At 45.2% G+C, this 16,348-nt stretch overlaps 1 protein-coding gene across 10 annotated transcripts in view; it reads right to left on the minus strand.

Moving 5' to 3' along the window:
• LOC105486086 (jade family PHD finger 1) overlaps positions 1-16,348 on the minus strand; it is a 68,909-nt gene that overhangs the window by 6,485 nt on the left and 46,076 nt on the right. For all 10 annotated transcript variants that reach the window (XM_011748761.2, XM_011748762.2, XM_011748764.3 and 7 more), the window contains exons 7-10: positions 14,035-14,202; positions 12,103-12,219; positions 6,864-7,385; positions 1,040-1,157 (exon numbers count right to left, since the gene is read on the minus strand). In XM_011748761.2, the coding sequence (XP_011747063.1) occupies positions 1,040-1,157; positions 6,864-7,385; positions 12,103-12,219; positions 14,035-14,202 (925 nt within the window). The remainder of the gene's footprint in view (positions 1-1,039; positions 1,158-6,863; positions 7,386-12,102; positions 12,220-14,034; positions 14,203-16,348) is intronic.

Consider the following 16,348-nt stretch of genomic DNA (forward strand, 5'->3'; position numbering starts at 1 on the left):
TATAACAACTTCGTTGTCTCTGTGCACCATAATAATCTAGATGGAGTGACAAAAAGCCACAAATGCACAAAAACAAGAGTAAATCAACTATGATTGCACAATGCAAGCACCAAGAATGGTGCTGCTATAACTTTAAAGGGCAGTCCAAGGCAGGAGAGAGACGCTATCTTCCAATGATGTCCAGTCTAAGACCTACCTGCTCCATGGGTCCCTAATTCTGCCTGATCCACACTCAGCAGCTCTCCTCCTCTGAAATCGTTATACTACCTACTTTTGGGGCTTATGATCACAGAATGTAGTCAAACGCACTTAAGGGGTCTTGATTCTAAAAGAAACTTTAAGATCAACGGAATCTCAGAGAGGTTAAACAACCTGCCCAACTTGATCTTTGCCCTTGATCTCCAAGTAACTGATATGTTCTCCAGAGTAGAGGAAGTATATACCCTAGTTTTCTTTGTCTGTTTGCCTAGCCCAGGGCAATATAAAATAGAAGACACTAAATAAATATTTGGTGCGCAATCTCAGAAATATTCAACAACCCATCTGCACCAAAAAAGCCTACTGTAAACATTATCTAAAAATGAACTGTGTTAAGTACAGTCTTAAGAGATATTTACCATATTTACCATGTTACAGATAGAACCCATGGCTGAATATAAACCTGTTAGGTACCCCCATGACGTGTTTACCAAGTACTGTGTCATCTATAAGTCACTGTTTCATTTTAGTCTCTCAATTCCAAGAGGTAGCTTGAGATATCCCCATTTTGCACATGAAGAAATTGGGGAGACTCAAAGACTTTCATGTGTTTGCTCAGTAAGCAGAGAACATAGGATTCCGCCCATATTTATAGAGGGCAAATTCATAGCTTTTTCCCTTAAACATGATGCCTCAAATTAAAGACTGCCTTTAAATATGAACGTCTATGCTTCTTAAATTCTTCTATAAGAAAATTAAGAAATCATTATTTCTTCCTCAACAGTGTTAAAGCTTACAAACTCCTGCCCTATACTTTGACCTACCAGGGCTTAATGCATACCTGAAACTCTTTCTTGCTCCAAAAGCTTAGTGTAAAGATTGAATATCTGTTCCTGGACTTTGCACACAGACCGTTTAATCTTTTCCCTGCGGGTCACCATGTAAGTGAGGTTCCGAACCTAGAATGTAGAGAATAAAGATTCTAAGTAAGCAATACAGTATAACAGTACTTTGGTGCTTTTTAAATTTCTTTACCTAAGAGAAATTACTCCTACTAGGGCCTTGACAGATACTTGAAATCAATATGTACTTTAAACATTTCATCCAATCTTTAATCTCATTTCGGTAAGGATTCCACATATACCCCTGAATATAGGCAGCAGCAACACTGAAGAGGGTCAGGGACCCACAGGAGTGGGAGGGACACCTAGAGAACTGGTACAAAAGTCCTGCCTCCTCCACCACACCTAACCCATCCTGGCACAGAGGCCATTCGTGTCCAAGTCAAAACTTGCAACCTCTTGCCAGTCTTTGATTATTATTGCATCAATATCTTCTATTACTTGGATGGCCAATGGCTTTAAAGCAGCTCAGAAGCCACTTCCGCTGTACTTTATCAACTATCTTCTGAAGGCTGAACTAGGTCAACATGGGGCCAAGGGTCATCAAAGTGGAGCCCCCTGCACCAGGCCCACTGGAAGACCAAATGGTTACCAAGAATCCTAGTGAATGTCTTTGTCAACTGCACACTGAACTCACTGAAAGGCCTGGAGTTAGCAGGTAGTTTACGTGTTGCTATGAGGTGTGCAAATGCCTAGGAAATTTCCAGCTTTGCCAATGATGTGCTGGTTAGACATCTCCAGTCCAGTTCTTCGTATCATCACTTGAAAAACTGGTATTGCCCTCTCCTGATTCACTTGTAACTGAAAAGACTCAGTGCTGAGAGTTGGCTCTACTTCCTATCTGATGTGCGACTGCTTTGGATCACATAACCCTAACGTATGCTCAGTAATCAACATTCAGATTTGTTCCCCACCTGTCATCACTCAATATACAAAATTTAAAGAATTAGTCTCTAAACTCCCTTAATCCTTCAGTCCTAAAATCTATTGGTCAACCTGATTAGATTACATGGGCCTGAAAACACAGATGTCAGACACAGCACACCAAATACACAATTAAACCCTTCTTCAGGAATATGTAGACAAGACTTCCTAAGTAATCTCACTGGCAGGAGTGGTTGCATGTCTTTATCTGACCACATCTTTCCCATTAGCTCCTACAGGCTGGCCTTCACTTTCCTAAAAAATCCCATTATGAGCAAACTCTTCCCCTGCCACCTTTATAATTTTTCCCCATAAACTCAATAAAGTAGTATCACCCTAGTTTAAGTGAAAAAAGTCCAAAGGTCACCAACCTTTTCTTTTGGCATTGAGGACATCAACAAGCATCAACAAGCCTTGTGAAGACACAAAAGATTTTGCACTCTGGTGTAGTCTAAGTGTAGACTAAACCCTAACAATTCCACTTGTGCTAAAGGCAGTCTCATTTGCAAAAGGACATGAAGCATTAAGAGAGACCGAACACAGGCTTTCCCATTTGCATCACAGTAAAATCTCCTGGCCTCAACAGGAAAATGCCAAGTCAGGCTTCTCCTGCCCCTAACCAATTCACTTTCAGGATCTTCCCGTCTTTTTTTCTGTATCAATCCCTTATGTCACTAACATTTCCTGTCTTAATTATTTTAAAATTAAAGAATTGAGAATAAAAACACTCTCCCTGTCTCATAGTAAATATTACACGGATGTCAATCAGCCTAGTTAAGGTAGTCTCTTTTGTTTTCTGACAGCTGCACACCCTCAATCCAAGAAGCAGTGTCCTTTATAGAAATTCTCACCAACTTGGGAATGGAAGTGGTTAACAGACTACTCTCTTTGATAATATTGTTCTACCCAGGGGAGATTAAGAGTGAAGCTCAAGAAAGAGGGGCCAGACCTAGATCCATAGCAGATTCAAAACTTCTAGGAAACAGAACCGTTTTTACACTAACAAGGAATCTCACTCCTGGAAATAAAAAATGGAAACAAATTCTGACATCTTAGGAGCAGACAGGTTGCTCTCATATTCAAATCAGATGTGTAACAGAGACACTTATATCTCTCTTACTTGAAATTATCCTTGAAAATGGAAAACGGGGAAGCCAGGGAATTTGAACTTTGTATATTATTCAAATTTAATTTTGGTAGCTTTGACCAAACCATGGCTGCTACATAGAAAAATCCCACTCCTATTCCTCATGATCTCTGATGGGAAATATCTAAATGTAAACCCAAAAAGCAAAGGGCATGGTTTTCAATTGGAACAAACCAGCCCTAACTCCACTTTATAGTAGTGAGGACTCTAAACCTGACTTCCCTTATGCTCCCGGTAGGACAACGCTCAGCAACCTCCACCTGCAGAGCTGGACTGATGTTCTCCCATCCTCAAAACACATCCAACTTGTCCCTTCCTGCACCCACTGCACCCGCTGCACCAAGCTCCCTACCCTGCTTTCTCTTCTCCCAACTGCCTGCAAGGAGGTATCTGAAAAAAACCATTTAAACCATCTCCAGGTGCACTCTCACACCACCTTAAACCTGATCATCACTTTCCCCTAGAGCAGTGTCCCTAAACAGGGGACATGGGGTACCCACAAAACAGAACCACCCTCTGGAGGTGGGGCCCATGACTTTGCATTCCTAAGTTTCCGGGTCAGACACAACACCCTGAGGACCACTGCTCTAAGAAATCCAAAAGTGGTTTCAGTGTGCCTTCTTGAATTCAAAACTGTTTGCAGCACTAAAGTTCAACGTGCCTTTTTTTCAGGGGACACTGTAGACACTACCAGATTTTCAAAGGTGACCATTCCACTGAGTGACTACAGGACTGCCCCCAGGACTTGGCCACTTTCCATAATGCTAGCCAGAGTGCAGTGGTGGCATGTCTTTATCTAAATAAATAGTCATTTGCTGAACTCACGTTTACTGCGTATTTTCAGGGAAAGGAATGAGAGTGAAGTGGCAGCCTTGGGAATGACATGGCTACCCACCACATCAACAACTTTGTCTTCTTAAAGTTGTGTGCTCCCAAGCCCTCCTGAAATCTACTCCTGTCACCTAACTTCCAGATCCAGAACTGGTACCCAGGTGTGCAATGCCCCGAGGTGTGTGTTTGAAGGAAGAGCAGTCACCATAATCAGTTGTCTGCATTTCTAATGATGGCCACTCATTTGTCAGTCTGAAAATGATCATATGCCTTGATTGTAGTCACATGTATTAAATGATTTTTGAGGATCTGCTACAAGCTGATATTGTGTGAATTAAATAGAAAACTAACTTACTTGAGAAAACAAGTTGGTAGTAATGATTGTTTTTTTATTGTCACCCCTGCCCTGATACACTTACTGTTTACAATTACAAATAACTGTGCAACTTTCTGAGCAAGGCAAAGATTTCAATTTTTTAATGCCTTCACCATCACAGGCATCATGGCAAATTTGGGGTAGCGTATTTTTTTCATGACAATAAGCCCATTTTAAACTGAGTCTAAGGCTGGGTGCAGTGGCTCACGCCTGTAATCCCAACACTCTGGGAGGCCACAGTGGGTGGATCACTTGAGGTCAGGAGTTCAAGACCAACCTGACCAACATGGTGAAACCCGGTCTCTACCAAAAATACAAAAATTAGCCAGGCATAGTGACACATGCCTGTAATCCCGGCTATTCATGAGGCTGAGGCAGGAGAATCACTTGAACCCGGGAGGCGGAGGCTGCAGTGAGCTGAGATCGCGCCACTGCGCTCCAGCCTGGGCAACAAAGTGAGACTCCGTCTCAAAAAAATAAAAATAAACTGAATACAAATTCCCTAAAGTTCCTTAGGCTTTTTAATAAAGTAAATGTAAGTAACGCCACACACATACACACACAAATCCTGATTTATTCCCTGTTTCTCATACATTGTTGGCATTGTTCTACTTAAACAGCGACAGTGATGACTCCAAAAAAAATGTTTAGAATTAGAAGTGCATGTTAATCTGAGTAACTTAAGTACAGAAAAGAGTTAGTACACCACAAGCATTTTCTACACTTTTATTTTGTGGTGATTGTGAGACAAACACAGTCCAAACAACAGACTTCTTGTCCTCCCCCTCCCAACAACTATCTGACTCCACAGCTCATGCACCCCAATTACAGCAGGTGTCGGGCTGGCATAAAGGCTTCTCACCAGGATTCCAGTTTATCCTTCTCAATCCTTATCTCTAACAAAAATGCCACACATACATGTAGTTGTGAGAGGCAAAGTCTTCTTTACACTCACCACCAGGGGGCGTAGGGTAGCACAAAAGCCTCACAAACCTGCTCCAGGCTCCTGCCTCCTCCAGGGCCCGAATCCCCCGCCTTCCCAGGAATCCTAACCTGGTCTGAGAAGGGGCATCACAAATAAGCTGGCACTCAGTTGTGTACTAAAAGGATCGCTAATGCTCCCTTTAAAAGACTTTCACTTCTACGCCATCTCTAACAGGGCTACGCAGGTCTCCATGAGATCGCACTTTTTTGGTCCAGTGCTTCCCGGGTCTTTCCCTGTTCTTTGCCCGCACTCCCATTTCAAATCATCTATGAGTCAAGAGTCTCTCCCAGGCAGGTGAATCACTAATAAGCGAGCGGCTTGGGGGAGATGTGTTAACTGTTTCAGGCTACTTGGGTACCTTTCAGTGCAGACCGCTTCAGGCCAGAAAACCTCGCTCCTACCTCGTTCACACTAATGAATTTAATCGGTAGCCAGCAGCCAGGGGAGTTGATGTGGAAGATGCTCTAAGAAGCATCCCCAATTAGCAAGCCTCAGCCAGAAACTACCTACAGAGAGTAGGAGGCCCAAGGGGGAGGCAGGCCACTCCTCATTATTCCTGTAGCAGGAAGGGACTTCCAGACGGGACTCCAGAGGTGATGGAAAGTCGGGGAGGCACAAAAGCAGCAAACAGCGGAAGGAAGTGCCAGCAGCTGAGGCTCGGCAGCCAACAGCCACGACATTCAGCAATCTCAGTGTGACAAACACCACCTGTAGCGTGCGGAGCATGACTGGGGCTCCTCAGACAGATCTGACACCGCTGTGCACCAGGAATCCCACCCGTAGCTGCACACAGACACACAACAGAGACACGGATGGACACGGGGCCACACACACCCTCAGTGCTGACTTAGCACCTCACTGCCAGGAGTATCTTCTGTAACAGATAGATGCATGTGTACATACAGCTCATGCACACACATCAGCACCCGCTGCCTGCTCTGCTACGTGACAGTACCGGGAATTCCCCTGTGAATTACCCAAGAAACAAAGCCGGGGCCAGTGAGCAGCCGGTCTTAGCTTCCTTCACAAGCCCATCACCAGCACCTAGTGTTTCCTCGGACTCAACAAGCAATTCTCCCCTCTCTGGCCCCTCCTTTAGAAATGAAATCCATGCTGGTTTTCTAAATCAGTCTGTAAACAATCCTGAGTCAACTCCTTGGGTCATTTTCTTGGGGCTCATTCACTCTAGCTCTAGAATGAAGGAATGGGGGTAGGGTAGGGAACACACACCCCATTTGATCTTATAAACCAGTAAAGATTAATGGGAAAGTGTTTAAAAAAAAAAAATCACAAAGAAGCTCCCCACTCAGTGGCAGTTTTGCACATATGTACAATGAGTTTACCAGCCCATAAATATTTTTAACCAACACAACCTCATGCTGTGGTGTGTACAAGGATCTGACAGTATATGACTGGCTATCATTTCTTGCTCTGGGCAAGCGTTCGCCTCTTTGCATCTTCTTCTCTAAGTCACTATAAGGTGTCAGTGTCAATCATTACCCTCTCCAGGTCCTGCCGCAGGTGCGTGAACAGCTGCAGCCTCCTAAACAAGACATCCTGCTCCCGCTTGGCTAGATTGTCCTCTTCGTCTTTCTTTGGGGTGATCAGGGGCTTGTTGAAGTTGACCTTCCTCTTCAGCTTCCAGTACTGGTACAGGAAATCCACTACTTCCTCAGGCAGCCGCAGAGCCCTGGCAACGTCCAGCAGGTTGACGAAGGTGTAGAACTCATCCTCCAACTGCTGCAGCTTCTGCTTACGGACACTCACCCGGTGGGCCTCCTCCCGGTTCTGCTCAAGGCTGGCAAAGGGCTCCAGCGGATTCCGGGGGGAACACTCAGGGGCCCCATTCTCCTGTGCAGCCCCCTTGCCAAGACTCTCCTCAGGTTTCCTATGTGAGCTGTGCTTTGGGCAATAGGACTTGAACTTGACTTCATCATTCTCTGCTAAGATGGTCTTCATCTCCAGGCCCCGGTCAAAAGCACAAGTCACATGGAAGGCCGTGCGGCAGTTCTTCACAGAGCACTGGGAAGAACACACAAAGAATATGATAATAGACCGTTATAGAGCAACCATGGCAGAAGACCCGCAGTGCTAGGCACCCATGTACACACGCACAGAGAAGAGCCATGCTTCAAGAATGTGCTGTGACAGGAAAGTTGTACGTGGATTAACCCTGGAAGATCATGTCATGTTTTAAAAGAGGTAAGGCTTGGGATTTTTTTGTAGAGATGAGGTCTCCCTATGTTGCCCAGGTTGGTCTCCAACTCTTGGGCAAAAGAGATCCGCCCATCTCAGCCTCCCAAAGTGCTGGGATTACAGGCGTGAGCCACTGCACCCAGCCAAGTCTTGGAATTTAAGGGCCCTCTTCAAACGAAAGGTTTAATCAACCAAACCCTAACTTCCTCGGAAAAGTAACTACATCCAAATCCCATCTTGAAGCAGACATATTATACAAATAACATGTGTAGAGGAAGGAGGTGTGGCACTAGGATCATATTCAAAAGAATTTGTACTCAATATGCAAAGTCCACTTTCGTTTTATTACGGATTTGAGCTCTTTGGTGTAAACTTGAGTAAGAACCTTCTTGGGAAGAATGACTACTACTCACAGTTTGAACACAAATCCTCATTCTGACTCCCCAGCCAGGAAGAGTCCCAACACAAGTGAGAAAATGAACAGTGCACTTCCTTGAAGCAGCACCAAGGAGAAACTGAATAAAAACCCCGAAGAATAGGAGACGAGGAATCCAGCACAGGAAAGGTGGGGAAAGGTCTTCACACTTGTGAAGAAGCTTCACCGGATGCATGGAGGGCTCTGAGCCCTGAGATCTGTGCACGCCGCGCCTGGCCACTGAAGAGAGGCAGAACCATGAAAGACCCTTCCCATGGGTCACAGGGAGGTCAACCTAGAGGCCAGCTGTCAGCCACCTATACAGAAGAACACCTCCCCCTCACTGCCTAACAGAGCCACAATTTAGTGCCTTTGATCCAGACAGCAAGTCTCTGGTGTAGCAGGAGCAAAGTGATTCACTCCTCCGCCACTGATCTCGCTGAGCAAATCCCTAGAAGGTGGTTCCTCATGGTGACTGAAGCCAGTCCCTGAAAAGCAGCACTGCATTGTGTGAGGCCAAGTGATCCCCAGGGCATGCCAGGGGCTGCAGAGCTGTAGAATTCAGTGGCTTCAAGCCAACTGAGAAGTTGAATTCAACTCATTCAACAGATCCTGAATCACATCACCACGGATGGCAGAGGCTAGAGCTAAGGATTTCCCCCTAATCATTTCAGTATTTAAGAGGAAACTCGCTGCCAGCCAGGCTTTCTTCCATTACTATGAGGTCTTTTTTACTGAGAAGAGGAGAAAATCCAGCTCCCTTCACCATTCCACCCTTACAAACACCTCAACCACACAGAACTGACATAAATCTGTGTTTTCTCTATAAATAACCTGAATTCTAAGAAATGTGTGAAATCAGCTTTGGTGGCAGAACACACACGCACGCACGCGCGCGCGCACACACACACACACACACACACACCTGGCCACTGTCATGAGAAGACAAAGCGTCTTCCCTTGTAGCACACAGCCAAGTGGGAAGCAAAAGTGGGAACAGATGACTGAGACACTATCTGTGTTTGGCTTAAACTACACTTAACCCAAGCGCTCTAACCTTAAAGAGAAATGAACTGCAGCAGAATATTTATACAGGACTTTGTAAAAACGCCAAATGGCCTTCCTCTGGGTTTTCCCATTCAGGTTGACTCAGCAAACAGATGTTTCAGAAACGTAAACCAGAGCCTTCACAGCTGCAGACATTTCAGAGAGGAATTCTTTTAATAAAATCAATCCATTCTGTGAAGATATGAAAAATCATCAGCCTTCTTTGGCCTCTTCTTTAGATTAATGTTCTGGGAAAAAGAGGTCAATGGCAACAAAAAAGCCATTATATCATCTCTCTTCAAAAGGGAAACAAAGATCCCATTCGCCCACCTCTTTTAAACATTAATTATGGACCAGGATTGGCATACTCAGGAAAGGGCATAAATCCTACGCTCAGAACACCAGGGAACGTGGTCTGCTGCAGCCTGTTTCCTGCCAGTGCACACGTGCATACGCATACTTACACATGCATACTCACACACATACACATGCATACACATACACACATGCATACACGTATACACACGCATACTCACGCATTTTTATGCACACATACATGCATACACACATGCATACTCATACAAGCATACTCACATGCATACTCACACATACACGCACTTGCATACACACATATGCACTCACACATACGCATACTCACATGCATATTCACACACATACATTCACACGCATACTCAAATACACATTAATGCATACTCACAGCATACACATGCATAACCAAATACACATGCATACACACATACACATGCATAATCCCATGCATACTCACACCCCCACACACACTCACATTTGCATGCTCACACACACGCATAATCACACATACACATGCATAATCACATGCATACTCACACCCCCACACGCACTCACATTTGCATGCTCACACACACACATAATCACACATACACATGCATGATCACATGCATACTCACACCCCCACACGCACTCACATTTGCATGCTCACACACATACGCATAATCACACATACGCATATTCACACACACTCACACTCACACATGCATATACACACACACACTTAAGTACATCAGCTCCCTGCCCTTTTCTCTTCCTGCTCCACTCTTCCCTCCTCCTTCCCCAATCCAACTCGGGTCAGAGGCGTTTGTCATGTATTCACATGCCAAAAATATCTCCACTATTTCAAGGTCCCCAGCCAAATCCTACCAGCTGTCTCATGACCCACCCTCCAAATATTTCTGTTATATTTTGGATTCTTGAATACCAGTCGAAGTGATAAAGAAGAAAAGTAGAAGCACTTGGCTTGTTAAGAATAAAAAAATTGGCCGGGCGCGGTGGCTCACGCCTGTAATCCCAGCACTTTGGGAGGCCGAGACGGGCGGATCACGAGGTCAGGAGATCGAGACCATCCTGGCTAACACGGTGAAACCCCGTCTCTACTAAAAAAATACAAAAAACTAGCCGGGCGAGGTGGCGGGCGCCTGTAGTCCCAGCTACTCGGGAGGCTGAGGCAGGAGAATGGCGTGAACCCGGGAGGCGGAGCTTGCAGTGAGCTGAGATCCGGCCACTGCACCCCAGCCTGGGCGACAGAGCGAGACTCCGTCTCAAAAAAAAAAAAAATAGCCAGGCACGGTGGCTCAAGCCTGTAATTCCAGCACTTTGGGAGGCCAAGGTGGGTGGATCATGAGGTCAGGAGTTCGAGACCAGCCTGGCCAACATGGTGAAACCCCATCTCTACTTATACAAAATGAGATACAAAAATACAAAATGAGAATTGGTCGGGCATGCTGGCGTGCGCCTTAGCTACTCAGGAGGCTGAGGCAGGAGAATTGCTTAAACCCGGGAGGCGGAGGTTGCAGTGAGCCGAGATCATGCCACTGCACTCCAGCCTGGGCGACAGAGTGAGACTGTCTCAAAAAAAGAAAAAAGAAAAAATTTTAAAACCACCTTCCCAAAAGAAGTATTTATCAGCCAAAATACAAACTGACTTTGCCAAATGAGGTCATTTCTTTAAAACCCATGGCTGACAGTATGACCATGCTCTTGGAGCTTATGCCTGTGCTGAGCTGCTGTGTTTTCTGCATTGAGAAAGAAGCCATCCCAAAACAGTGCCTCTGCTCCCAGAGTTCAATGAGGAAACCAAGGAAGAAGAGCCTGGGGCCTGTGCTGGTACATCCCAAAAGATCCAAACTTAGCCTGAAGGGCCCCCATCAGCCACACACAGCACTGCAGGTCTCTCTAATCCTGACTGGCAAGATGTCAATAATGTGACACCTAAAAATGAACTCCTCAGGTAGGGTCTTAGACCATGTGAAAAACAGTATGCCATCTATATTCCCTCCTTAATTCCCCTATCTCAAGACATCCTATGCTTGTCTGTACCTGGATATGCAAAAGCAGACAGGCAACATGTTTACACACAGGTGTGCATGCACTCTCTCGCTCAGGCTCTCTCTCACACACACACACACGCATGCATGCACACGAAGTGCCATAAAGAATCAGACATCCAGATGATGTTCCAATCAGCTGACAGCATACACAGGAGCTCCTCACAGATGCCCATCTACCCAGGCTGTGTTCAAAGAGTCTTTGTTTTTCCAAATGCAAATGCATCAGCATGTCCCCTTGATTACTAACAGTTGTGCGCGCACCACGGAAACCTGCAATCTCAGGAGGCCACCACAGAGCTGGGCCAGGGTCTGCAGCTACACTCAGTGACTGCAGGTGGGAGGGTGGCCAACTCTCAAATGCCATGTCAAGGAACTTCTCACTAAGACTCCTAGGAGGCGTTGGCCTATGGAAAGAAGCTGCGACGTTAGACTTTGGGCAGAAAGAGGGTAGCGAGAGACAAGAACCGCCTCACAGTTCAGGGGAACTTCTGAACTACCCTGTGACTGTGAAAGCTTGGGTTCTGGTTACACCGGATACAGTTAAAGGTGTGCGAACTGGGGATGGAGTCACCCCTTGGGAGCCTCGACCTGCTTCCTGGATTCTAGTCCCCTCTCCAAACCCTTCACAGAGCCTTCCCTCACTTGCTCCCCACCACCCAGGAAAGGAAAATGAAGCCATTCTTAGGAAGCTAATTACCTGTATAGAGGCCCCAAACTTCTCATTGCAGAGGCTGCACACTAGCGCCCACCGACTGCTGGGAATATGTGACACCTTGGTGATGGGCTCCATCTTCTCTGGGCTGCCAATGCTCACCTAAAGGTCCGAAAATAGCAAGACAGGGTGGCACAGGTCATCAAAGGCTGAACATGAATGTCACAAACTAAAAGATCCATTACTTTCCTACATCTCTCCTACCAGACAGTGGCAAGGGGCACTCACTCACCTGGAACAAAGCAAACCCTTACTTTAAAAGCCTCAGAACAGCCCCAGTGCCAACTGAGCCCAGAGCCCAGTCCCCATCTGACAGACATCCCTGTTTGTGAAAAACACTTAGATAACTGAGTTTTCACTTCTCACCAGAGCGTCTGATGACAAACACTCATGTACCAGGACAATGCCGTCTATAATCTCTAGCCCATGACAAATCGGTCAAGACTAAAAATCCATCTTAAATATATTCAAACAGGTTGTCAACAACAGGGTAAGTAAATATAACCTGTTTTTAATCTCTCGCCAAAGAAAACCATTTTCTTCAGTCTGAAACATGACTACGTTCAAGATGGGAAATTACAAAGATAAATAAGGTATTAATCTGCATTCAGCCTGGATCACCAAATTGTATCCCATCAATACCAAACCACGAGACCCAGTGCTACCAAGACCCGAATCATGAAACCTCAATCCAAATCATCCTCAAATGATTTTCCCCGGGAGGAAAATGTACCAAAATCACACCCAAAAAATGCTGGAATTTGAATTGCAAATTATGTTAGTCAAGGTCTGAGACCAGAAATAAATTAGACCAGACCTGAAATTTAAAAGGTTGAGGCTGGCCAGGCACGGTGGCTCACGCCTGTAATCCCAGCACTTTGGGAGGCCGAGGCGGGTGGATCACAAGGTCAGGAGATCGAGACCACAGTGAAACCCTGTCTCTACTAAAAATACAAAAAAACTAGCCAGGCGTGTTGGCGGGCGCCTGTAGTCCCAGCTACTTGGGAAGCTGAGGCAGGAGAATGGCGTGAACCCGGGAGGTGGAGCTTGCAGTGAGCTGAGATCATGCCACTGCACTCCCGCCTGGGCGACAGAGCGAGACTCCGTCTCAAAAAAAAAAAAGGTTGAGGCACAATAAGAGTTTAAATAAAAATGACCAAAGTATGACTAAGAGTGGTTTTTTTTTTAACCATGGTGGTGCCTCACGTACAGCTTGCCACACACAGGACATACAGCTGATCCCTGGGGAATGGCACGCCCAGGCCACAGCTGGTTAAGTGCTGCGGGTCTGCTCCCGGGAGCGAGAGTCGCGATGGGAAGGCTCACTGTGATGGAAGGGTGAGGCGAAGTTTGCCCACCACCAACTTACAGTCCCAAGTGACTGCTGCTTCCAGCTAACACTTCCACAAATTGACATTCCATGACAAGATGACAGTGTGCTTAAGATTCAGTTTTTTCCCCAAGGAAAAAGGTAGCAATTAAAAGGTGTCTTTTTACTCATCAGCTACAACGCTGCCTATGCATGGTTCTCCACCCACCCACCGAATACCAGTTAAAAGCCAGGATCTTCTGAGCTAAGGTGCTATTAAAAACCATGCTTGACCAGGCACAGTGATTAGAAGCATGAGTCAACACTTTGGGAAGCCAAGGAAAGAGGACCACTTGAACCCAGGAGTTTGAGACCAGCCAGGGCAACAAAGAGAGATCCCTTCACTACAAAAAATAAAAAATAAGCTGGGCCTGGTAGCACATGCCTATAATCTTAGCTACTCAAAAGGCTGAGGTGGGAGGATCACTTGAGCCCAGCAGGTCAAGGATGCATTGAGCCATGATCCAGCTCACCGCACTCCAGCCTGGATGACAGAGTAAGACTCTGTCTCAAAAAAAGTAAAAACAACAAAAAAGATCCACACTTACCTCAGGGATCCATAGAGCACAGCTGACGTGGACCCACTTGGTTCCGCTACGCGTGGGCTTCATAGCTCCACCCTTCTTCGGACACAGCAGACATTTTGGCTGAACCCCCAGGGCACATGTCCGGCACAGCCAGCTTCCCTCTGGTACCTTGAGGATTCCATAACAGGCCTGTGATCCACAGCACACCCCAGAGGAATAGAGAGAAAGAGAAAATATTATTTTTCCCATTATATCTATTCATTTTAAAACACTTAGAAAGATTTTAACAGAACTACCACCAAAGTAGAGACACTCCCATAGCTTCCTGGCTATGAATCCTCTCCCCTTAGGAAAAATGCCAGGCAGCCTCACAGTAGCATTTAGGAGGTATGTGAGCTCTGCTGATACAATACATATTTACTTAGCAGAGGGTGGTCCTGGAAACTACTTGAGGACAGAAAGGTTTATGTGAAATCCGCTTTGCTGTGTTGCCGCAGAAACCCATCCATACCAAGTTTCTAAATATTGAGCAGTAAGTCCTCGAAACACTCCACAGGGCTCCGTGAGAGAAGCTATTCCTCTACTTTCCTGACAGAGGTGGGATACAGAGTGTGGAGAAAAAGCACACAGCAGTTGAGAGAATCTCCCAAAGCTGCTGAATGAGATGGCAATGGGAACGGGAGAGAAGCAAGCACACTCCCTAGGCTAAGCAAACTCCACACCAACTAGATCCCAGTACTCTCCCAGTGGACACGACAGGGCAGAAAAAGAAGACCTTTTACACAGAGAGAATGTCGTCTCCTTAGCTGATATTTAAAACAAATTCAGCCTTTCAGAAATGGAGACAAAAAATAATTTAAATTAAAAAATAAAACAAAGCCTGTTTTGTACAAGATGGCAAAATTACACAAGATGGCATAAACTACAGAAATCAAGGCTTTTACAACTAAAGTAATTAAGACAGTTCAAAGACAAAAAAGGTTAATGTTAAGTAAGTGAATAAATAAAAACCACGATGGTACCAGGAGCATATTCAGAGAGCCCTTTAAAACCCCAACTGTTCAGAACTTTGTCCTTAAATGACCTGGAAGTCAGGAAGTCGAGAGTCACAGTAGCATAGCTCTAATTCTTCAGACAGAAAAAACACAGCCACTATGCAATCTGAATCCCACGACGATGCAAAGAGGAAACCACAAGGATGAGAGTTAAGCAAAGAAAAGTCACACTTCAGATGGACGCCTCGGAGCACTGTGTCAGGGCCACGAATAAGCTACTGTCAATGCAGACTTACTAGAAAAAAAATTTTAACAGAGTTAAGTGACACTATAAAGGTTTCAAAATACTAAAGGTCTGTATCAGATATTCTACAATCACAACTGAGGGAAGGAATTTTTTTTACTGGAAAAGCAGGTCTAAGCTAATTTAGGAGATTACATAAAGTATGCCTTAAAGATAAACCATGAAGGATTTCTCAAAGGAAAAATGAAGTAAATGTTGAGGAAAAAAGACAAGGTGATAGGGCAGAAAGAACAGAAGGTGAAGAAGGGGGCATCCAAAAGCCTTAAGTTACAACTCTGCCACACGCCTGCTGTGAGAGCTTGCACAACCCTGCCCTGACATCAGTTAACTCACTGATAAAACAGGGGTTGACCAGTTTTCAAGCAGAACGCTTTTTTTCAAAAAAATTTTTCATGGGGAAAAAAAAATAGCAAGTTAAGACAAGAAAAAGATTGAGAAGTCAGCCAAGTAAATACAAGAAGCACCAGCAACCAAAAATCAACTGGTCACCAGGGTGCTCATGTCACAGAACAAAGCCACCACAGGAATTCTCACTACTGTAAGGAGATTTCCCAGACAGTGTGAGATCCAGAGCAACAGACGGCAATGACTGAAGCAGGAGTCGCAGATCTCCCTGTCAAAGAACCAGGACTGGGCCACAGCTGGGGAGGTCTTCAGACAGAGGGAAAGCCTAAGAAGTCACAAATTATGAAGCAAAGGGTAATCAAGAACTTCATGGAGCAAACGTGCTGCTTCTTCCCAAGAAGTCACCAAGCACCTATTCCATACAAGTCTTTCTTTTAAGTGTGCTTTAAATCTCAGCATCAACAGGTGAATTCAAAGAAAGTACTTCAGGATAGCCTTTTAAATCCTAAGAATATACGTGGGCACATGTCCCCGCCCAAATCCAAATTTCTTCATTACTGCATTAAAAACTAAATAAAAAAGAAAAGAGGCACTGAGATTGTCATAAACTTTTTAAGTTACCAAACGCCCATCCTCCTGAAATCTAAGCAAGCAACCACCAAAACCTACTGTCCTCTTTTTTAAGGCAGGA

Source organism: Macaca nemestrina, chromosome 3 (assembly GCF_043159975.1).
Source record: "Macaca nemestrina isolate mMacNem1 chromosome 3, mMacNem.hap1, whole genome shotgun sequence".
Taxonomy (NCBI): Eukaryota; Metazoa; Chordata; class Mammalia; order Primates; family Cercopithecidae; genus Macaca; species Macaca nemestrina.